This window comes from Cephus cinctus, unplaced genomic scaffold (genome assembly GCF_000341935.2).
Source record: "Cephus cinctus unplaced genomic scaffold, Ccin1 Ccin1_scaffold1343, whole genome shotgun sequence".
Classification (NCBI taxonomy): domain Eukaryota; kingdom Metazoa; phylum Arthropoda; class Insecta; order Hymenoptera; family Cephidae; genus Cephus; species Cephus cinctus.
In genome coordinates, this window is record NW_014333756.1 from 763737 (window position 1) to 789166 (window position 25430).

General features: G+C 38.1%; 1 protein-coding gene across 1 annotated transcript; it reads right to left on the bottom strand.

Moving 5' to 3' along the window:
• Window positions 1-14081: 14081 nt before the first annotated feature.
• LOC107273060 (lathosterol oxidase) lies at window positions 14082-21776 on the bottom strand. The gene is made up of 6 exons (XM_015750856.2): window positions 21307-21776; window positions 20172-20377; window positions 19427-19675; window positions 15969-16152; window positions 15291-15463; window positions 14082-15041 (listed from the first exon to the last, which is right to left on the bottom strand). The coding sequence occupies exons 1-6, from the start codon at window positions 21530-21532 to the stop codon at window positions 14838-14840; spliced, it is 1242 nt and encodes a 413-aa protein (XP_015606342.1). The 5' UTR covers window positions 21533-21776; the 3' UTR covers window positions 14082-14837.
• Window positions 21777-25430: the final 3654 nt, after the last annotated feature.

Sequence of the window (25430 nt, forward strand, 5' to 3'; positions counted from 1 at the left end):
GGTTTTCTTACACGTCTCGGGGGTAGAGGCGTGTCCGAGACGTCGCGGCGCCAGAAGACGCACTGCTACCGTACAGCTCTCAAAGTCCAACGCGGTTTCCTCCACTTCTGCTTCCTCTTTTGTCTCCCTCTCCTGCTGCTTCTCTACCACTGTTCTCTATGCTGCTGTGCGAAATCACTTTTCCACGCGCGCTCGGCAATGCCAACAGACGGTTCAATTCGTAGCGGACGACTTCCTTGTGACGAATTACCGACAGGTCATACCTGTTTCATGGTAATGAATCTAGGCAATAGATCGCACCAATATCGTTTCTCCCCCCCCTCCGTTCGCTGCGATTTCATCTTCATCGGAAGAAATCCTGGCTCGTCCCTTTTGACTAACAACCGTCTAAGGTGACACGTGTGTCAGTTCGACGAGCCAGGTATTCCCTGAAGATTGCGTAAGGGTGTACTTAGGCGTAGTTGAGATTTTTCTTAAATTCTTTAAATTCACTTTGATATTATTTATTGTCTCATTCCACATACTCGATATCTTCGAGCGATCTGGATTATCGTTAAATTTTTATTGATTTTTTGCCAAGCGTAAACGGCCTCTTGTCCCTCTTGAAATGTGGATATGGATCTAGTGTTGTTCGTAGGATGACGTAACTTTATGAGGATTTACTGGTTTAGCTTAAGGGACCAAGATGCATCAAGTATGCACTTTCTTTTTTCTTAAGACGCTCGATAAGGTACACGATTGTTATGACTGTTTGAATGAAGGAAAAATAAACATAGTGCGACCATTTCTCAAATAGCAGCATCCGATCGATGATCCGTAAATACGGCATCCGCCAGACCAAGTGGTTGACTTCAATTTGGTAGGAAATGCTGACGTCGAGGAATATGGAAAGCCACGTTGACAACCTTATAGAAAAATGGCAAACGTCTTGAAAACTTTGCATGAGTCATAATAAAATTTTTAATTTTTTACACGTGTCAATATATTGTAGTCTTGACAGTCAGTTCGTGACAATTAAAAATTTGCAGTCAATAATATAATGCAGTTACAGATATATTTTTTTGGGATTAAATGGAAAGTATCTCTTTCATTGTTGTTCTGAATAAAATATTGATATAATGTATATTTGAGGTAAATAATAATACGGAATATTTTTTGTTGGTCCATCCAAACGGATTGAGTCCTCATATAGATATACGTTTCCAGTGTTTGTATTGCGAAGCGATATACTGCGAAGGGAGACCGAAAAATTTTATCTAAACCAATAGATTCTTCAGCTTCGTTTTTATAATTTATACTGCAATATACTGGTTACACGTGTAATCCATAAAGTCGACTGTATGTCGAGATGACGATGCTTCCTGGGTTCTTTGCCGATGCGATGTCATCGAATGGACTTTACTATAAAAATGCAAATATTGACAGTTGCCTTTGGCAAACTAAGCGAAACCTTCGCAGTAAAGATTTTTACTTTTTACATCTGTTGCCGTTGCAGAAGCTGGAGTTTTTATGTTCGAAGATATACATATGTATATCACAATCTTTCTCAAAAGGAGTACACGTTATCTTGCTTCTTCGCATAATTCTCTCCTTTACTATTTATGCCAGGTAGATACAAATGCACCCAAGATCCACCGTCCTGTGATAAAATCTACTTGAATCAGTGTCTAATTTGCAGTGAGGGAAGATTTTCATCCCTTGAAAAGAAAATATGATACAGTTCCAGAAATCTGGAGTGTATGACGTATATTAATTTTGGAAAAAGATATTGAAAGGTCCAATATCATATACCAACCCTTGCTACGAGTCTCTACCCCCTAATCAATTAACTTGTCGGATAGAACAATCCTTGAACATGTTGACAAAAATATATGTCATGGAGTGTTTAATATAGATTTTGCTTCTTCCGCGTTGTCAGTAGCGAGTAGAAATAAGTAAATCACAAAAGCTCGGAATAAGTCGTGGGACAGCCTGTGTATATTTTTTTTTAATTGAACATTTCTCAATTTTTTACTGTGTACATTTAACGTTTTAAAATATATCCCGCGATGAAAATCGAAGCTGTGGAAACGGCGTCAGCGAAATATATTCTGAAAAGCTTTTACAATTTTGAATCCCGCTTCACGGCGACAAGCAGATTTTCAATTACAATTTTAATCACTGCTCAAAAAGTGCCAAAGTGTTACTTGGCTTCGCAGTAAACCCACCTTAATGGGAATTGACTTTTCTTATTTGAACATTACTCAAGATATATTCGAGGTAGAGCGCAAGTGGACTCTGATGTTTCAACGTGCGGCGAAACGTTCCTTTTCAGTAATCACGGTAAGACGCCATCTTGGTTTACCCATAAACTCAACAATTTTCTTATGATAGCCGTCATTCGTTATTGTCGGCACTACCGGAGTCTCGATTACAATTCCTTATGCAATTTCACCGATCGTAATACTTCTCTCTGAAGACAATAGAACTTGCACGATGGGCGGAACATTAAGTTTCCAAGGAAATCCAATTACTCGGCCGTGGCCAGACGTGCAGCAATTATGTCTTGTATCTTGTGTCTCATGTCTCGTGTCTACAGCGTACGTACGTCTGGAAAACCGATGGATAATTAAAGATTTTTAATTACCCATACAAACAGCTCCTACCACAGCACCACATAGGCTTGATTTAATGAAATAATAAATCAGTGTTATTCCCTTGGATTGGCCCTTCAAAATGTTTAATTATTAACAAAAAAAATTTAATCAAATTTCCCATACATTTCGGTACTCTTAGAAAAATTAAGTATTACTTGGAGATATGGTAAATTTATATTTTCTCAACAAAGAAAAGAGAAAACATCCCGCTATGCCACGTTACACGTTGCGTCTGAATAATAGATAACGTTCATCCCCTAGAAAGGCTGACCTTTACAGCACCGTTCCCCTATACTACTTTATACGATTACCACCCTCACAACCGCCGCAGTTAATTGTCCCGCAGTACCTTTTATCCAAAGATCTTATAATCTCGCGTAAAAGGGAGACACAACGAAATAGACAACGCTTCTCTCTTGATATTTTGACGTTCAACTAGATCCAACAACGAAAACTTTTCAAGAGACTTCGGTAGCTACCGACCCACCAACCCCTTCGTTACTCACCAATTACTCCAAAGACGACTTTATAAATATTCAACTCGGTGTACAGTAGGCGATGCTCGGTTGAAGATTAAAATAAGTAAATGGAAAATAGAAAGATAATTTGAAGATATGCCAGTCAAGAGTTTTGCCATTACTTCAACCGAGAGAATACCCTAAGCTTTAAGGGCGACTGAAAAATAATTTTAAAAAAGGGCTGAAAAGGTCATTATTTCTCGCATGTAAATCCAGCTTGAAAATGCTGCGGGGGTTAGGGGACTACCGAGGGTCAGGTACTGGTTATAATTCCTTTTGTCTCGCGACGACAGTTGGCCGATGGAGAAAACGGAAAAAGGTGTATGCAGTATAGTGAGAGAAACCGGTACACTCAATAAGGCACTGTATAGGATAGTTTATATGCATATATAGCATAGGTCATACAGTGCCGTGCTATATGGCGCCTATAGTGAAACTCCCAGTTGGTATTGGCCAGTGAATGGTGCAGCTTTCATGCAAGTGCCAGATGTGCTTTCTTTATGTTATGTCGATATGGCCGTTTGCCGAACGCCGTGTTTAAAGACCAGCAGAAATCCTACCTTTTGAATTTATAACCGCAAGATCCTAAAGAATAACGTCATCGGCCATCTCGAGGAATATATTTACCAAGAGATTATTGTTTTACAGAACTTTTCAGGAAAAGCCCTTTTTCTTTACTCCGCTCCGCCCTGTAGTTCCTTTCAGTACGTATGACCGTCGTCGTTTAACGAAGTAGCCCGGGACTCAAAGAGAATCGCGAGTGAATTTTACAAGTACTCGGCTACACTTTAAAAGCGTCTTAGTCTCCGGTGGCAAAGTGCCCCGGAAATCTCAGGGGATTGAAGCGAAGAGTAAATTAACGCTGGGCTGAGAAAAGGTGAGAATGTCGGATGCGACAGAAACCCAGCCCCCTTTGACTTCCATTATTTTTTTGCCTGACAGACTTCAGGTTGGTACAGTACCACGATCCTATCACCATGGTTAATTCACCGGATGACCAATCCTCAAACGGAAATACATTTCAATGTTACCGGAAGTAAAAAGTAAGAAAATAAAAAGAGTCCGGCAGAACTTTTCGTACTTTACGACGTAAACTTATATACCTGCACGTTCCTCGCTTTTTCAGCACATTTAAGATCTTTACTGTCGAGACGCGCGTTGCGTAATACCCCGTCTCGAAATGACGTCAGTCATCAATCTTTATTACCGGAATACGCCGGTCGTACTTACTTCCGTTGTATGAGATTGGGTGTATCCACAATAGCGAATGCGTGCAGCGTGACGTATGAAACATGGGTATCATTTGACATTTTCATTCCTGGGTACCACAATGATTCTAGAACGTTGCAATTTTGACTATATATTTCCCCCTCAGTTTTGTTTCCCTTTACCCGTGCAGCCTTTAGAATTCATTGAATTCTTACGCGCGGCCGACGCCGCGAGAAGGGTCCAATCTCCACGGGTCTTCGTAAGCGAAGCTAAAGCAACGTCGTTTGCTTTACGCTCTACTTTGGATTGTTTGAAGCAGCGAGACGAACGTAAATTATGAAAAAAAAAATGTCCGGACTCTCCTATCGCATTAACGAAGAACTCTGGTAAAACGTGACGCGATGAAAGGGACTACGTAACAGAAGAGTCGGTCGTGGTAAACCTTGTTTCTTTTTCTTTTTCACTGAGTCAAGAAAGACTTTTCAGTCTACACGCCGTATCGTTTCCATTTTTTCCATTAGCGAACAACTTTCCTCGCGGAAATACCACGAATGACGAGGAAGCATGTGGCTACGTGATACACAAGTGATATATACGTATACAGAGACGTAAGAGAAAACTGGTTAAAATTTTTATTAAAAACTGTAATAATCAAGCTGCATGCTCATTATCTTTCGTTGTACAGTCTCTAAGTTTCAAATTTCGCGCCTATTATACGCAAGGCAAGAGAATCATATGCGATCCTCAGGTGTGTGCACCGTGAAAGGATAGTGGAATGTCTGTAAACAGAGGACGTATCAGCCACCCGTTATCTCCCGTCGTCCAGCTTGTAATTAAAGATAAATATTGCAAATGAACCTCATCAGCCTATCGGCGATCGATATTGTTTCCGATGCAAGTATCCAAATCCAAAGGCAGGCAAATCAAGCTTGCCTACTAATTACCCGTATGTGCCCCAGAACCATGCACGTAAATCCTCAAAGGACGAAAAAATAAAAATAATCAAAATCGGCTTCCGGGCAATCCGTATGTTATCTTCATTTTGTAATCAGTCAGCAGTCACGTGGAGTTTCTGGTGAAGACAAAAAAAATTCTTTGTCCCATCCTCATTTACGTTACCACGTCATTAACTTATATACAAATACATAAACGTGCAATTAAACGTCGCAAGAGATCGATCAATTAAAATTTTCACGCGAAAATCGTAATTTGGATTAAGTGAAAAATATTCAGTGAATAGTTTCACCAAGCCAAATGTATCTTATGCGCTATAAAGTACACACACGTTTATCGTCCTTCTCTTCCCATGGGCACCATTCCTCATACGTAACGTATGTCCTTTACCATTGCCAAGCTGTACCGAATATAGGAGTGGACTTAGCACTGCGTGAGATGAATTCTCGTACGTAAGACAATCACGGTGAAGAATAATAAAATACCTTCTCGACGTTATCGAACCCTTCTATTTTATAGCCATGAAGTCCTGACGACGGTATGACGTATTGCTCGAACTTACCGCATATCTATATAGTATACGTATATATGTATCTTGAAAGTATACTATGTACGACTGGGTAAAGCACAGTGAAAATAAAGGCGACGAGAAAGCTCTCGATAAAACGTGGCTTCGACAGTGAGATTGGCAGCGTAGCAGCACTATTGCCAACTCTGCGGGCGTCTACCAGTGTACTCCCAGTTTTACTGGTTGACATGAAGATTAATTTCCAACAAAGACTGTAGACGGCAGCGCCAGGACAAGCGTGAAGGTGAAATCAGCGTCGACGAGGAAGAAATATTAGTATAAAATTGTTCAAGTGCTTTCATCCGTCGTGAATGGGAGACCTCGTTGGATGATTAACCTGTCGATATCGATAATTACTGGTAGGTATGTATGCCTAACTTCAGGTTGCTGGAAAACCGTACGATTACCAAGTGCCTTTTAACGTTCAATATATTTCTCGTATAAATACGTAATGCTTTACGTTCACGGGTTCACGTAGGGGCGACACTAGATGTATCATACTATTTCAACGAGGTGATAGAAACATGAAGTACAACGTATCGGCGTGTCCTACCGAGTGAATGCGTCTGTATCAACTGACAAAAGTTTTAATAAATCCCGTGAGAGCATACTTCCTATTCCTGGTACAGTTGACAGCTGTCACTAGTTTAAATACACCGGAAGTTACTCCTCGATGCCGAGGTGTATTATTTACTGCTCGCTCGTAAAACTATATTGTCGTCAAAGAGAGAGAGAGAGAGAGAGAGGGTTGAAATACATATTCATACCATATGTACAGCTATAGTACAGAGAGGTATAGATACTATAGAGGATACCGGTTTGCCCGTGGAAAAGTTGCATTTTTCCTGAAAGAAGTGCACGTGGAAAAATTGCAAGCACGATCCGGCGAACTCGATTGAGCTTAATGAAAAATCGAAGCGTCGTACCGCGAGTGTCGTATCGATGCAAATTTCCCGATGTAATCGTAAATGAGTAAATTGTTAGGGAATCAGGTCGCACGGTTATACCAGGGACGAGTATTGATTAGCTATATTAACCTGACCAGTATTCGAGCATTAAGATATTCATCGTAAGTTTACTGCACCTATGCATACGTGCTTAACTATCTAGCAGCTTCACTCAAACAGCCATATATCTACGTGCGATTGAACATTGTCAGAAATGACGGTCGTTTTACTATATATCAAACTAATTCGCCCGGTGAATCCCTTTTTAACCTTTACGGAGTAGTAACGCTAACGTATAATTTTGTTCTATAATTAAACGAGCAACTCATTAAATTGCAAGGACTGCATATCACACTGTTATCATGCAGGTATGCATTGGTGGTAACGTAATCAGTAGGGATATAGGTATAATTAACTGTCAATTAGTAAATTCACTCTAATTTATCATTTAACTTAAAATATCACTGATTCTCGGTACTATCGCAGCACATTGTATATGCACCTTTTTACTTGACTTCTGTACTGACCAGGATCCAATTTTATAAGGGAATCTTGCCATGCATCCTGGATTTACTGTCGTGCTGAAATTTCGTATTAATTCCATAGGATATTGAAAATTATTCAGAACTTCGGCTTTGAGTTATTAATTGTTAGTCGATGAGGTATTATGTTGACAAGTACATCTAATGCACTTGAAGCTTTCGCATTGTGCATTTTAGCAAATGCATACTGTTGAAAGCAATGAGTGCGTGCCGAGAGTGGAGGCTGGTGGCTTGATGCACTTGAAACGAGAAGCAGTGTTGAGGATCATTATGGGATTTTTGCTCCCTTGAATTTTCGAGACGCAATTAGAGGCTGCGCGCGTTACCTTCTCGCCACTTTCCGATTTCAACGCAGCCAAGTTCTCTCTGCTACTTTGCATTATTCATAACGTGCACTTGTACCAGTTCCAAGCCTTTTCGTTTGCTTTTAGTTTACAGTTCTTATCACATTACGGTACGTTAAGGCAACATCCTAGATCTACCGAATGTAGATATATGGTATATATATATAATGCATTAGGTAATCTTACTAGTCCCAGTCACTTTTGACGTAATTACTTAAAAAATTTCACCCAATTCCTCAGACTCGTTTGCTGCATCATAAATAAATTGTTGGGAAGAAAAAAAAATCTCGAAGAAATTTTCTCGTCGTAATTGATTCTTTGAAAGAGAGGAAGAAAAAACAAATTTACCCGGATCAACTTAATTAAATAGTTCATAATTAACGTACGGTAGAAAATTTATGTAGATGCGACAAATTTATTGTAAAATTTTATGACACAACCAAGGATGTGCTTGTTACTTTAAAAAAAAACGATACCATTATCAACTACGCAGTACGTAACTGTTGAAGGGATGAGCGGTTCACCGATGCAACCACAGTTGTTTATGTCCTTAAACAAATCCCAGTAGCGTATACGGTTTTTCTTGGAGCCGCAGTGTTATCCGAACTCGAAATAAAATGCCAGGATATACATCTTTCCTAAATCCGATTCTCACTTCGAGTACCTGTATGTATATATTGCTCTGCTACACAAACGGAATATGTCTGTCGGACAGAAACGTATTACGCATCCGGCAATGCAGTTTCACCAGGCGAGCGAACTGCCGGCTTGTAAAACAGTAGTTATGAATTATGAGCCACGCAACTGGTTAAGCGATGAAAGGACGATCGTGCGACCCAAGTTATTTCACGCCATAACACAAATCACCAGGAACGTATAAATTTATCCTGTTGAGATCGAAATTGAATTGTCAAAAAGGTTATCTACTCTATGAAAATGTATGTACTGTATAAAGATAAAAAAAAAAGAATATTAGTATGCGCAACACCAACGTTATGCACATGCGTTACGTATATAGTGTTATTACTTCTTGAAATTAATACGAGAGAAAATTAACGTACTTTATGCATGCTCGAAAATTACATGGGATGTCCTTTGATCTTTTGTTTAATGTAAAATTACATTTGATTAGAATTGAATTAAAACTAACTCTCGTGGCACGTGGTGCTAAATATTACTCGTACGCTACTGTATTCTACCATACACAATTCTCCGCATTGGCCAGCCATGGTAAAGCACGCGACTCATTCCCGCACGAAATAAATGAGCTTTCCTGAACCAACTAAATCAGCAAACCAACCTACAGAGCCGTCCAAACGTGTTCTATTTTCACAATATTCCTGCCATCTAGAATAAGCGCGTCTATTATTATCTCGTGGCGAGAGGCGTTGTCGATTTGTACAACGAGATTTTAATTCACCATTCCATACCTTCCATAGGTCCGTATGCAGTATTTATATATGTATATTTGCCTGGTGTCAATTTGAAGCGTCGTATAAATTATTCACTAATAAAATACTGATCAGAGACCAATACAAGAGGGACGTGTTTGGGAGAAGTTGGTGAACTGTGAAATTTATAGATGAGGTACTTGGATAAGTTTCGAGCAACGTATCCATCACTCTTTGTCTTAAAAGAAACTAAGAAAAAGAGAAACGAGGTGGACGAAAGTAGAGATGGATCAGGTGTCCCTAAGAAACATACGTTTGCTTACGGACGCTGAGGAAACTTCTCTCATCTGGTTGGACCAGATTAGATTGAGAAAAACGTTGCTGCGAGAATTAATGATCCCAGATTTATCGGAAAAACGATATTTGACTGGCAAAGAGACACTGAGACGGAAGAAGCTCAAAATGCAATTGCAGCATCCAGAATGAATACTGATGAGTACGGTGTTACGTCAATGGTATAACTGTACTGAAAACTCGAGAGACCCTTATCAGAAATAAAATGACGGAGATTGAATATTGCATAAGACAGTATAGTATATTCTAAGTAAATATATTTGATGGATCAATACAATTTTTAATGTAAGTATATAGAAGTTTTGCTATTAAAAGAAAAATATTTATTTTATAGGATAGCGAATGCTCGTTGATTATTTTTTATTATTTTTTTTTCATCGTATCCCATATTGTTCCTCTGTTTTGTTATATCGATTCATACCTGAAAATCCGAATGGCTGACTCTTTCATGCCATCCGAACTCTTGATTGCCCCTTTGTTTATAATGCACTGAATGGCAGTTTGGATAGATGGCTTACTGTGCAGTCTGACTGCGATTCTCATCCAATTATTCCTCCTCTCATTCAATTATAAGCCTCGAAGCTGCGAATTTCTATTTTTCTTTGTTTCAATCGCAATTCTTTTTTTTAGGTTGATGCAATAGAAAATTATCTGACGGTGCGAACGGTTCGATTAAAAATTATTACTTGAAAATTAAAAAAAATGTTTTATGCGATTTTTGAAAATCTAAAAAAAAGTCATGACTAAATGACTTTGTCTTTTGTACAGCATTAATATATTGTCATCGTTTCTAGAGTTGTCAAATACAATAGACTTTTTTTTCCTAATTTATCTATACGCAAGCAAAAATGAGTACTATCACTAATAATCCAGCTTCCAAGCGTCGTTAATCAGAAATCAGTAGTATCGATGATATCAAAATAAACAAATGAAACCTGATAAATGAATAATCAGAATTTCAAACACAAACAAAATCATATCAATCCATAAATATTCCTGCGACATAATAAATAGCGTTATCAGTATTTAAAAAAATTGAAAGTACAAAACACTTTATCCAGAGTAAACAGATTAATTCGATGTTAGCATTTTGAATGTGCACATTCTCCCTAACACAACGCTAATTATTCAGATATGTCATTACACTGTAAATCTTGACACATTGTTTCCCAAAATGCTCTCAACTCGTTCGATAGACATAATAAATAATACGAGTCACGAATATCCAGCAGCAATGAACTACATAAATTCCTGCTCGCTACAAGAAAAACCCCCGTCCCCTGCGCCCATAACAAAATTTAAAAAAGTCAAAATTAATAATCATAATTTTCTCCAAAATTATCATATCATCAAAATAAATGGCCTCCATAATTTTCCCTATACGAAGTTCTGCACGCGACCTCTCTATATATATATATATCCACGTACAGAAAACCGTCACGACGCAAGGGTGGATAGTGTCGTAGGTCGGGTCATCGGACCACAAAGGCACAGCAGTCAGGGCGTCGGCGTCGGCGTCGAGTAAGAGCGCCGACGGAGACAGTAGCTAAAGCAGGAGGAAGCATAGGTGGAAATAGGGCTGGAACCTGGAGCTTCCATAGGCTCCATACACGTTGAAAGCCTGTCCTTGCATTCCTTGGTAACCTCGTTACGTCACCCACTCAACTTAACCACTACATTGCATGCACGAATTTCGAGGATACGAGTAATCTCTCTTGCCGACGGGGACGTTGCTGCTGCCGTTGCTGATCATGACAAGAGTGCGTTCTACGTCTCTATAGTTACCTTTAAGTATGCTAGAATCCCTAATAGGCACAATTGCATACAGGCACACTTGCCAAATTCATTAGACTATAAACACTGCATATAGTATATTCAGTACTGTAGAGTCATGACAAAAATTTTCTTTGGATTATTTATACATTTCGTTACGGTCACTATACCCTTGTGGCGTCTACTGTATTAACAGGGACGGGAGAGTAAGTTAGTGAGGGTTTTATGTACCCTTGACGTATTTATTTTGTCAAGATTTGAGGGTTATTCTGTGTAGGATTAATTTTGAGACTGTTGGGTGGATATATTGTACGCTTTTTTTATTCATTTATGTTTGTCGAGCAACCCCTGTCTATCTTGGTCTGGGAAGGATTGGGTACTTCGATGCCGACAACCACTGTACCGTTGTCGATAGTACAACCGCTATGATGCACGGGAACGATGCAAGTTGCAAGGCACTTGCTTCTGTCTGCCTGCGTCCCCACAAAGTTACATCTCGCAAATTGCGTTTGTCAACAGCGGCTAATTGCCGTCGGGAATATTGTTCAACTATGAAGTGACTCATAATTAGCGTGATGCAGCCACCAGGAATTGAATTATTTGACGCGTGTAAACAGGCAAGTCACAATTCATTGGTTTTCCTTGAATTTATAAATTTTGATAATTTTTTATTTTTTATTCTTTTTCTTTTACAATATTTATCGCGCCCTCGCTCGTTCTGGGATGATCATACATTTTTCTGGTTAGCGATATACACGGGAGGTGATTCAATCCCGAACCATGATGTATGCACTTCACGTTAGAAAATTCTCCATGGATTTGGCCAACGCTAAGGAGAAATTTTTATACCGACATAAAATACTGCGCGGCGATTCAAGCTCGTTTACTCGCTGATACGGAAAAGCTGGATAGTATCTGGCGAGAGAGCCAAGATACTTCCCAGAAGCCAGAATTCTGGTTCCCGTGGCTCGTTAAACTCACTCCAGCATCCATGCTACATGCCAAGTGCATACCTTCAAAATGGCAGGCTATCGCCGACTGGCCTATTACCTATTCCGCATGAAAATAGTCATAAGTGCTTTCTATACTTTCGAAAATATTTTATCAAAAATACCAACAGTTTCTCTACAGATATCCAAATCAAAATACGTTCAAAGTTTTAAAAAGAAAAACATATTTCTCATGGAAAACCGAGACAGTTTCAAACTTTTTTTTTTATTTTCGTTATAAAAATCTAATTATTTTACAGGTAACATTCTTTCTCTTACCAATTGCCTCTGCACGTACCTTCCTACGTGTTGGAGGCAGTCAAGACTTTACGCCTCTACGTTGTTCCAGACCGAATTACGTTTTCAGCTTTACATGCCAAGTCGAAACGTTACAAGGTGTGCAGCATTGCAAACTGGCCTATTACCTATACCCACCAGCTATCCTACCGAGATATTTTATGGAGCAGTTTCGTGGTAATGAAGGTGTTTACATGCGGACAAGAAGGCGTCCCAGGGAGCGCTAGGTAATTAGGCCACCCTCATCTTCCCACTGAGATAGTCATTGGGGCGGTGGGAGGGCGGGAGGGGAGGAGAAGATACACCCCTTGGTTACAAGAGGAAGCACTCATTGTTTTGGATGTTGAAATTGGCGCTGCATTAAGAGTAATTAGCGTTATCGTATCTGGATTTATACATACGAGTATATATGTACATATATTGATGTATGAGGATGGCCATATATATGAGGCCATATATATGAGGATGGATTGTGTAATGTTACAGGTGCAAGTAACAGAGTAGTTTACTCAGAGTAAAAATATAAGTAAAATCTGTGTACTATCTAATTGCATCCAAGAAACTATAGTATCGGTGCACGTGATTGTTGGGACTTGCCGAAAGTCCTTATAGCGTTCCGAAAATTCATGTAATTTATACAATTACAGCATCCCCAGGCTATGATAACGGAAGCTGCGCCATCTTGCTTTATTTCTCTCGTTTCATTTTCACGACGCCGTATTTGATTTGACTTTTGATTATTCACCGAGAGAATACGTGTTTCATGGTATAATTATAGATTGGCTAGGTTACTCTCAGTTTTCTCTGCCACTGTGCATCGATCAAGATCCAACAGTAAAATAACGCTGCGCCGGAAGATTAATCGATGTCGTTAACATGTGAGACTTGCGTATTGCTGTTTTATTTGGATTCGGGGCTTGCGCTTAATCAAGGTGTTGCGGCGACACGGAAGCAGTCAGTTTGCCAAAGAGCAAAGGGCTTAATTAAGGGAGGAAAATTGAACTGACGTAAAATTAAGGGAAGAAAATTTGAACTGACGTAAAATGTCTAATAAAAATTTAGTGTTCTTGTAAAATTAGTAAAAAAAAATTTCGATGTTATTTTTTGGTCTTATGCTGGGAATACCGTATATATATAGTTTCCTTGGAAGAGATGCCGGAATCTTTTTTCTAACCTTAGCTCTGACAGCCGATTGAAGGTCTTCTGGTCTGACTTGGATTGGGAACTGGGTTTTCGACACAGAGAATAAGAAACTGGTAACTGGGAAATGGTAACTGGGCCCGGGTGTTCCCTTGGGATCTGGCTTGGCTCTCATGTGCTACAGGGCCGTCTCCGTGGCGCGATCTATCGCCCCATTGACCACCACTCCATTATCAGGATAGTAACGCCGTAACCCCACGTTCACCCGAGCAACCCCCGTGGCAGCAGCCACCCTTTCATCCGACCCCGTGCTATCCTCATAGCCGGCTTTTGTTAGTTTATCGGAGACCTAGGTAACGAAAGATTGCAAGCTTGACCTTTGACCCCGACGGGAAGAAGGAATTTTGGTTTTTCATGGCAACCTTTAAGTATTTTATTGGATACAGTCTTGATTTAAAAAAAAATCGTACTCGATAATGCCTGATATCAGTGTCTGTTCGTGTGATACTCATTTATTGGATTCTAATCAATTAAATAATCAGCCACGTAGATATTAATTTTTTTTAACGATGGCACACCTGCTCAACAAATAAGTATTAACTTGTCAGACGTTCCAAGATAATAGAGACATCGACTTGATAGTTGTGACGAATAAATTGTATCTTTCTAATCTGATATGCCAATTTTTTATGATTACGTAATTTTTTTTTATTAACCACACACTGATGCAATTCTCGATAATTATTAGAAGCTATTATCACAACTTTCATATTTATATATGTAGAATACGAAAGTACTAGGCTTTTATAGGAATATCAATAGCCTCGTTATTGGTGACTTGTAGAAAAATATGAAATAACTAATCAGAGATATATTTAACGCGACTGTAGCGCACGAGTCGTAGATGTGTTGTTGCATTATCACTTTAATAAATGGTGGTCAATCTTTGCTTAAAAAAAAAAAAGTAAAGAATTGATTTGAAGTAACAAAATTAAAAAAGAAAACGTTTCTCTGTGAACAATCGATCGATATTAAAAATCATCGATTTTTTTTTTCCTATCTTCATAGGCAGTATGTCCAAATCATTTGAGTCGGCGAGCACCGCTGTATTAAAATCGTACTACCTGTTCTTCTTGCATTATAACGCTTGTTGGAGAATCTTAACGTTAATCTGATTATTTGAATTTCTTCAGGCTCGAATCGTTTTTCGATAAACTGTATACGAGGTTGTTTTCCCGATAAGCCAATGGATTTTCCGATTCTCGTTCCTCGATATCAGCCTTGATCTCGTCCTCGGTGGCTTCTGTTATTTTCTTTCCTTTTCCATAAAAAGTGTCCTCCCTATAGATGCAATCCTTCTGTCTGATTGTACCGTGTATCTGTTGATTGTAATGTCAATATAGTCAATTGATAAGAATCGAATATATTTACATTAATTGGTTGGTTAATTTCGATGTTCGAGAAATTTATTCGTTAACCTTATCAGGAGACCTTTGAATATACTTTTCATCAAAACCCCTAGTCTGTCCAGCTGATTTTAACATTAATATAAATTTTTGGCAAAACCTTTTTAAATCTGCGTGATGTAATTTTTATGTAAAAAGTAACTGAAAAAAATATCCGAATACCTTGTCCCAGATGAAGCAATTAAATCCGAAATTCACATGGAAATACTGGTGATGATTGTCATGGAAAATTGCATCCGGCTGCCATGGTTGCCACCAGTAAGCTTTGAAATTAATTCCAGAATGATCAATAATTCCGTGATAATAATTGTATACGGCAATTACGCAATACGGTACTGAAACGAAAACGAAACCTAGAGATTATCGATGCATTTATATCATTTAGCCCTTTTAATAAAAGCAGCAACTATTCTGCGCTATTCTAATACTAGCAAAACATATTAAATTTTATTGGACTGAAAATTGAAATTCAATTCGGCATTGGTCGTAAATTATAATCTAACGTTAATTTCTACTGGATGTGACGATTTACAAAGGATAATATATCCACGTCAATCAGTCGAGATAATATCATGCACGATAAGACCGTGTCTGATAACCATATTACTGATTATGATTGTACTATCCTATGTCAGTTATTTATAATTAATATTTAAAATAAACATGTCTTCCTAATAATGCAAAATAATTCCAACGAATACCAAGAACGCAACAATTTTCTATTTCTAGATAGAAATAAGCATTGCTTAGTTTTTCAAATTTTTGCATTTTCTATTAGTTGTCAGATAAATAAGTAGAGACGAAAGAAAATTTATAAGATAAGAAAAAATATTTACTCACCCCAATGAATGGGCATTAAGAATAAGGGTAAACACAATATTATCTGTATGTGTAAAATCTCAACAGGATGAATGGCGGTAACGGAGAAGGCGGTAGGGTGCTTATACGTATGATGCAATTTATGAAAATTCTTATAGAACCAAGGTGTATGGTAGAGACGATGAATCCAATACGTAGCGTAATCCTGAAACAAAATAAAAAATACTTTATTCCAATTTATTCCCACTCGTTCTCGTTACACGGCAAGAAAAATCTTTTCAATCCGACACATGGAAATCCGCCAGATCCATCGAGACGTCACTTCCTGTCGCTGGAAAGTATTGCATTGTTTTCAGAGTACGGCGATACTGAACCAAGGCACAAATCATTCTGTGAAAAATAAAAGTATCCTGAAATACACTAGTAAGGTAGCAGGACTTCGGGCGTGGACACTCTGTAAGAAATCATATTCTTGTCTCTCTCGTACACGTTGTTCGCCCATAAGGATGTCCATGACTGGTACATTGCTCATTATTGGGTGCCTAATTTCTATTTCTTAAGATCTTAATTTCATAAAATAACATGGGATTCTGAGTCTAAACCAGTGGCGTAGGAGCTCCCACGACACTCGCCACAATTTTAACCCACAAGCCAGTGGAGAATCTGACGAAGGAGTTACACGATTGAATTACATGGCTCGTACGTGTCATTTAGTAGACATATATGGTGCTTGAATGTGTGCAACGGAAGAACGGGAACCACGAGGTCCGAGACTCGAGGAAAACCATTTCCCTTTCTTGAATCTACCGTAGTAATTCTACCCCTTTGAAATTCCCAGTGACTCTCTGGTACGACGTAAGTACTCGTCTGTGTACTTGCTCCTTGTATATGCACTACGTGCATCCAATTACGTAAAAGGAGATCACGATGGGATATAGTGGGCGATGAAATATTTGTTTTGAAAATTAACAATCTTTTTTATAATCTACACAAGGTTTTACGTTAAATCGAAAAACACGTGATTATATTTTTTTACGTAGTGTATCTTACTCCTCTTATGACAAATAGACTTTACTCGGTTGCGAAGGCTTTACGATTATGTTGTTAATGAACATAGCAGCCATGAATAATTAAATTAAATTTCACATGAGTTTTGCCCCCTATAAAATCATATTAAAACCTACAATTAAATTGAGTATACGTCAGTTTTACGAATTTTCGATAGCTTACACGAATCACTAATTTAATTAGCCCTCGAAATTCTATAAAAAAAAAAGAATCACATATCCTTCGAAATATAATAAAAATGCAAATACATTATTAAATGTCATTATTTTGCTTCAAACTTCAAGGATACCTCGAATTTGCAAAATAAATATGAAAAACCCCTTACTAATTACCATAAGCAAATTAGCCAAATTTACCTTTGCTCTTAGTTGCAATTATTTTTATTTAGAAATTGTCGAAAAACTATGTCTGAATTCGATATGTTTAATTGTCGATAACGTGTACGGGAGCATTTCGGGGTGCTGCGTAAATTCGCTATAAGAATTCGCACATACGAAGTCACTGCGAAAGGCGCCACCACATATTTGGCAAATTTTTGTAAGCTCCTATTCGACCAAATTGGAATTCGATTGAAGCAATCCCATCCCGTCACCGATACGGTTTCAAATAATTGGAATATTACTTTCGGGAATTAGAATCCATTCGATGGAAATTTTTATCGTTGTCAATTATTATACAGTTGCGTAATATCCTGCGATACCAATCAAACGAAATGGTTAAAACAGTGTAATACTAATATTGGCGACGTAACAGCATTTCACGTTGTAACGATTAAATCTCATGTTTCCTATAAAAATTTTATCCCAGCAGCACGAATAAATTCGCAGCATCCCGGGTCCAGTATCAAAGAACCACCATTTCACGCGCGCATCGTTACTTCAATTACAACAAATACGATTCTTGCTATTTCCAAAGAGCTCGCCGCTCCCCGCTCCGTCTCTTCAACCCCCTATTATTTGTTGGCAGAACTCAACACGCGGATCACGTAACTCGCGAAATCTCAACAGAGACGCGGCCGAAGTACATGAAGTTGCCTGAGCGTTTCAGATGGGAATAGCGTCACCATTCGGTACCTGGAGGAGTTGCTTCTTTAAAGAATTCGCTGAAAGGAAGGACACTATCGGTTCGAGTGGAAAGCGAGGAATGGCGAAGAATTTTCAAAGGATCACAAATACCCGAGTGAAAATCGATTCGATTCCGGTTGAATTTTATTAAAAAGCGAAAGAAAATCCTTCCGGAGGATGTAATACTGTATTTTTACGTTCTGGGTATACATATATATCAGAATGAAGACGTTGATATCGGAATAAAGATAAGGTGTAGGTAGAAGCATAAAGTGCTGTAAGACAATTTCTATATGCGGATATATATGTATATATAGAGATAAAATTTCGTTTTTACTACACTGATATAAAAATTTGCCAAAAAAAATCTATATGTTAAAAAATGATTTTTATCAATCATGAAAAAATTGGTATTCAACGAAAAACCCGCAGTATCGTATGAAACCCATGATAACAGATAAATAAATAAACCTCGTTCGATTAAGTTCATTCAACTGCACTATACGTAAATTAAGTATGTGACGATTGATTCAAAAACCAAACAAAACATTGCTTTAATTATTTAATACGTATTGAAGGGTATACATATACATTATAGGTATATACGTTGTTCTTAAAGCTTAATCGCAGAATTAAGCCAAATCGATTAAATTGTTTTTCTACTTTGCCAAACGTTTTTCTCAGTAGCCAATTATATACCGGCACGTGAACCACCTACGAGCTTTTATTCTCCATTTTTGTTACTTCGAGACAAGCCCGCTAAATAAACATTGATTTTTCAGTAGAGCAAAAGACTCGACGGACGTAGAGATTGATACGTTCAGACGGGCAAGAAGATCAGCATCCGTTTTTTTTATTCTCGCGTAAACGAATACAATCCTCTTTTCTTTTTTCTCTTTCATCATTCTTCAAATGTCCTCTCGTATATCTCCCGAGATCGAAAGTGACTCGCAGCCATTTAGCCAGAAGAATCTCAAGGGAGATGACATCTACTTGCATACCAAAAGTATTTCTAACGGATAACTGTAACACGCGATATTTTTATTTCACTCTGGTTTTAAGAGCAACAAACGATTCCAAGGAATTGGCTTGCAATCTCAAATAGGACGCAGCTGGTAAAATCGATTGGAAATCAACTGGCAAACAGCTCAGAGCCCAGCACGTAGAATTGACAAACAGCTAAGAGGCTGGCACGTAGTTACAAAGTGAAAACTTTCGTACCTTATCAACCCCTAGGCTAAATATTTGTTTTCATCTTACCCCACGACAAGAGTCCTCGAGATAAAGAAGCGTGAAAGATATGGGAAATTTTTTAAAATAAATTTTTTTCTTAACGTTAACACTCACCAGGTAGATGAATATTATGGGCCACTGCAGGACAAAATATGCCCAGGAATATTCGTCGAATTTGTAGTACACGCTACAGGGACCACCGTTCGACATATAGCAGGCCAAACTGGCTGTGAACGTATTGGCCAACAGTAGACTGAACGATCCCACGATAATTTCATGTCTTTCCAATTCAGGCGTTAGCCACTTTTTCGGCTGGCATTTCCACTCGTCCGCTTTATCGCGCTGATGAACGTAAAAGTACCACTGAAAGGAAACACATGTGTTGGCAGTTCAATCTGCATCGTTTCAAAAATTCAATACCGGCTCGAAATATTCTCCATTACGGTAAACTCTTTTGCTCACGGAAAAAAAAAAAAAAAAAAAAAAAAAAAAAAATCATACTGAATTCAAAACTAGTTGTTCGGGAAGCACTGCACCGCGTGTATCGGTATCCACAAAAGCGTGTCGGTAGTCGCGAGCACGCAGTCGATTGCGACGCCGGACATTGCTAACAATGCCATTACTTTTTGTCAGAGTTTCCACATTGCCGAAAACCAATAGACCGTAATTTATTGCGTTAGCGTTTGTGCGCGCCATGAGTCGTTTAATGGTGCGAAACAATAAGCGATAGAAAACATAAAGTTTATCCCTTGAAATCGATTTATTCGATAAAAAACATTGCAACAATTTTATTCTAACCCCTGACTCACCTAATTTTATCGTAAAAATTCAATTTTACGTTACACTCGTCTTTACTTACGTGAAGAAAACCTCCGATTCCGAAATACATGCAATATGCGACGGTACAGGCTACTATGCAGTACCACGAGAGATTTTCAAGGTAAAAACTTTTGAGGGAAAGTTCAGCCCAGTTAACAGTGGTAGAACTGTTGTTTGACGCAGTGTCGTTTTCGGTACTGTATCCAAGATGTTTGGCAAAATGTACGACGACGAGAAGCCATTCGCCTGTTTAACATAAATATTTTTAATACATAGAAATTAATGATAACCCAATGATAAACGATGACGTATGATTTATTAGTATCATTTCAACAAACTGTTTAATCGTCAATCTTAATTATAAAATTTAAATGATTAATTGTCTCAACTCAATAGATAGTCACGATTCATGCTGTTTACTTTAGATAGCTATTGTTCGCATTTCTTTCAATCCTACGTCACTGCTCGGAATCGATCATGAAATTTTCAATGACACTGCTCGATACACGCGAATTTGTTTTTCAAGATATTACTTAACAAGTCAACTTGTTTACGTATTGCTTTCCTTGACTTTGTGGAGTTTCAACGTTGACGTCGCATTACTGAGCATTCTAGGGTGGGTAAACTTGACAAAGTTCTCCATCAAAGTGTTTCATATACTATATATATGTATATATATCGATATTTATCCTTTATTTCCAATACCTTCATTCTAAGCTAACGATAACGACCATTCGCAGAGCAATTTGCCACCCGAATGTCTTCCATAAAATAATCATAAGATTCTGCAGATATCCCAAACCTGAAAATGCTCAGCAATCCAAACACGTAAGAAACTAATACGTGTTTTTTTTTCGCAAAAAATTGCACGCATCATCTAGAAAAATTGTGCGACTCAGCGATACCGTTTACGCCGTAAATAGATATCGAGAAAAAGAAGTGATTGCAGTGTCATGAATGTTGAACAAAAAAAAATTCAAATTTCCCGCTCTTTGTGAATCTCAAAGTTTTATTTATTTCAATGAATAAAATAATCTCGAAAAACGAAAAATGTATATTATATATAATTACAATGATCTTGCTACCTGCAATTCAATAGTTTAGGATTTAGGTCATAATTCCATTACGTCGTGTATATTGTTATTGTTGAAAAAATAAAAAAGATAAATGCATACCGCGCATGGTGGCACCCAATAAAAATACAGCACACGTTGCTATAGCTGATCCAACAAAGTTCGGCATACGCGTCCAAATCTTTTCCATTTGATCACTGTATCTCTCGACCCAGGTGACAGCCATAGGGTCGTAAAAGGTGCGTTCGCCTTTTTTATTTTTCATGGTCTTTCCGGATTCTCCGGAAACCCGTTTGATATTCGGAGTCATTTTTTCATCCGATTTCATACTTCTGCCGATGTTGCACTAACGACTGATATTAAATAGGCTGCTTCGCACTGTCATTAACCACCGAACGTAGCATTTAATCGAAAATCACGCGGGTCCCAACTGTCCCGCGATTACGAATTTTTGAACGAAAAATCAGAGTGGACCACCCACGTGTCCCGACGGTTTAAAACAATTGTGGATCGCAGAAAGCTGAACGTCTGGGAGACGTGATTCGCGGTTAAGTGGTTATGAAGAATTAGGTGCAAAAAAATATTGCGATAATGAGAATAATACTGTGCTTATCAGATTGCAGTTATTGCTCTTGTTCGAGCAGATATAAATTTCTACAGGCGTATATTACATGAACAATGGTCCAACGTCCAAGAGATAAATTTTTATCTTGAGGTATTAAGACTCCACTTATAATCAGCATTGATATCGATTAGTATTAATAATTTTTGTTCGCAGTTTTATCACTGTGCGGATATATTCGAATTCTTTGTATATCGGAGCTTGACGCGAAGCACAGTCTCTTCACGTGGACAGGCGGAAAGCAAAGGTAAAGAAATTCTGCCTCTGTTCTTGACTGATTACTTCAGGATACCAGATATAAATAAGTTTGACTTCATAAATTAAACATTCGGTACAGATGCGAAAGCGAAATTCATATTTAACGATTCAGTTTAATCTAAATGACGAATCGTGGGAAGGATTAAATGATGACGTTAAAGAAAAAAAAAAGTAGACTTGTAAATTGACTGAGAGAATCGACGAAATACGAGTAAATAGTTGCTGCTGATAATTTACTAAATATATTTTTTTTTTTCATGTACCAACTATGTAATATACAATTATTTTTAACGATATATTTTTATACACCAAAATATATCAGCGATTTCGTTACATTGATCCTGTTACAATACGACGTATTCACTGATCAACTTCGTCCCGAGTAAACACATTTGACAAAATTTCTCAAATATATTCGAGAAAATATACGATTGATAAAGAAACGCGAACGCGACTGAACGCACGAACTCTTGTGCTATTGCCAACTCGCGAAATAATAAAATTCACGTCGGCCATTCAGCACTTATTGGCGATTCGCATTAAAGACTGAAGCTGGGACTACGTAGAGAGCGAAGTAAGAGATAAGAAAGATGTATGATTTTTCTTATCAAGCATGGTTCAATTACGTCTTCGGCTACAAGTACGAGACTATTAATAACATGTAGCATCTTATTATATGTTAATTTTAAAGTTTATCCATAGAATGGAGGGTTACGAACTTGATCGAATACACTCTTTACTTCGTTCTGGCTGTGAACCAAATTGCTGATTATACGTGAAAATTATGGTAATTTGAAAAAATATATATATTATACGATCATCGCCTGTTATCTGCTGTAAAACACGATACGTATTTCTGCCAACAGCTAGATATGTTTATCGACATTGCTTTACATTGTTGTTACTCTTTACCAACTGCAGGTTAGCAAAGCCATCAAATTCATGCTTATCAACATATGATTTCTTGAACAATGGTTGGTGAAGATAAATTTCCCTGTGTTAGATGTCAAACGAGCCTCAAATACTGGATAGTTTTTCAACGGAGTCGAATTGAGAGGTGAAATATATGTACTGTATACCTATACATTACTAAACTATAGGTATACATTTGATGTATCTTAACCCTTAGCTGGATCCTTTGTCTGTGATGACATAGCTGACGAGTGGGGCCATTGAAGACCCTAAAGAAAATTTAGTTATAAAATCAACTGTTTTTAATATTTTGGCTTGAAATTTTTTTGGTTATATCTTAATACATATTTTTTAAGATAAAACCTTCTGTAGATCGAGTTTTTTTCTGATTTTGAATTTGATTTCTGAGTCTGATTTTGAAATCCTGAATGTTCGAGAATCGCGATTGAAAAATAGCTGGGTCAAATTGACCCCATGGATCCAGCCAAGGGTTAACTATCATTTGACTCCGGTGGTAACGTAGTGGATAAAGTATGATCGAAAGTGCTGCCATCTGTGAGTGGAACTAGCTATTACTTCGTTAACCTGAGGTAAATTGTTCACAATCTATACTAGGCTAGCAGTATGGTATCAAATGCTATGCACTGAGCTATTTTATCTGCAATCGACAGTGTAAATACATTTTCCCCCATTTATCCCGTGCGTCGGTATATATTTCTACCTATTACCGACCGAGTAAGATGAATAGTTTTCTCAAAAAAAATGTCACCTTTCAAATAAAAGTTAATTACTTGACACGATTATGATGTCAGTTTATTAGGTTATCAATCATAATTAAATGTATATTTAAACCAAAAAATTTTAATAACTTTTTGTGTATTCAGAATATAAAAATACAAAAAGTACCATTTGATAATCATCTTTCCGAAAATTCTTATCGTTTCAGGACCGAATTTCTTATACGATTTCCAACATTTTTCATTAACAGACATAGCTAATGAGACCAATCACAGCGTTGTCCTCAACCCATCCAGACCCCTATAATAATAAAGATGATTTATGTTGCCGCACTGCGAGACGAATGAACTGATAATTACAAAGTTATCGATCGCCTCGGGCATAGGCCAGACACGAGGATCGCTCATTATCACAAAAGAAGCGAAAGGTGTTAACGAATCTATCAGCATCTTTATCTTCGCCTCGAATAGTCGCCCCCCAACAATAGAACACTATATAATATTCTTAGCCTACTAAAAACCATAACGCAAATTACAACAAATTTTTGCTTCGCTCTATTCGTCTCGTAAAAAGACAAAGGGACCAGACGATTCTATAAAAGAGAAAAAAAAAAGATGCAATCCAACACAGTCGAAAGAACGAATTCACAAAGGTCCGAAAATTGAGGCGCTGGTCCATTATCAAGAAACGAGCCGTTCGGGTCTTGATTAACATAGAAATTAACATAGCGTTAATATTAATGCCTGTTGCTCTCGAATTTTTTAAAATATTTATAAGGATCCAATTATCTCGTACGCGGGGTTAATTTATGTTATTACGGACTATCAATGAAAATAATTGCTTTATTAACATGACTAATGGCGAGTTTACATTCATAATGCATTCGGTGCTGACGCTGTGGATGCGCTCACCCAGCGGGAATTCCACTTAAACATTTATGTCATTACGCTTATGCTTTACGCCGAGTATGGTTCCTGTACTTCTCTATCACTCTTTAACATCTTGATGCACCCATCTTTCTCATTCCCACTACGTACCTTACAAGTAAAATACAATCAAGGACCCCAAAAAAAAAAGTCCCGTAATTATTTTCATTATTCTTGTTATTACCTAAGCATCTCACATATCATCCATGGGCCACGAGCCACGTACGGCCATGATGCATTGGCGTAGCTCATATTAAATATAATGGCTGTACGATGAAGTAGGCGCTCGTACGTCCTCTACCGGTTACACTGGTTTGCCGCGTAATATAAATCACCCGGGACATCCACGCCATTAATAAAGCTAAGCGGCGATGAGTCAAATCGTCCGATTATCATACGGACGCCGTGAATAATTTCACAGCTCTTATGACTTCTGTCGGTTTTGTTACGGGCGCGCGGTGGGCTAAATTATTAGCAGCCATTTGACCCAGCCAAAGCAGCAAACCGTCCAAGATCTCCGAGGTGGTTAATCATCGAAAGCCTTTTACACGATCTTCGTAGCAGCCGCGTCGCGTACTTAATTAATAGGATTTTCGTAATTGCGACCAATTCACTCCAGGCTCGTTAACGTGTAAAGTGGATTTGGACTCCTGAAATTCAGCGAATGTATTCTCTACTGGTTTCAGGAGACACGGCTCAGGTATAATCAGACCCATCTTTTTCATTGGCTCAAAGTGACTCGATGCGTAAGTTCCTTGTCTCTGTCTCTC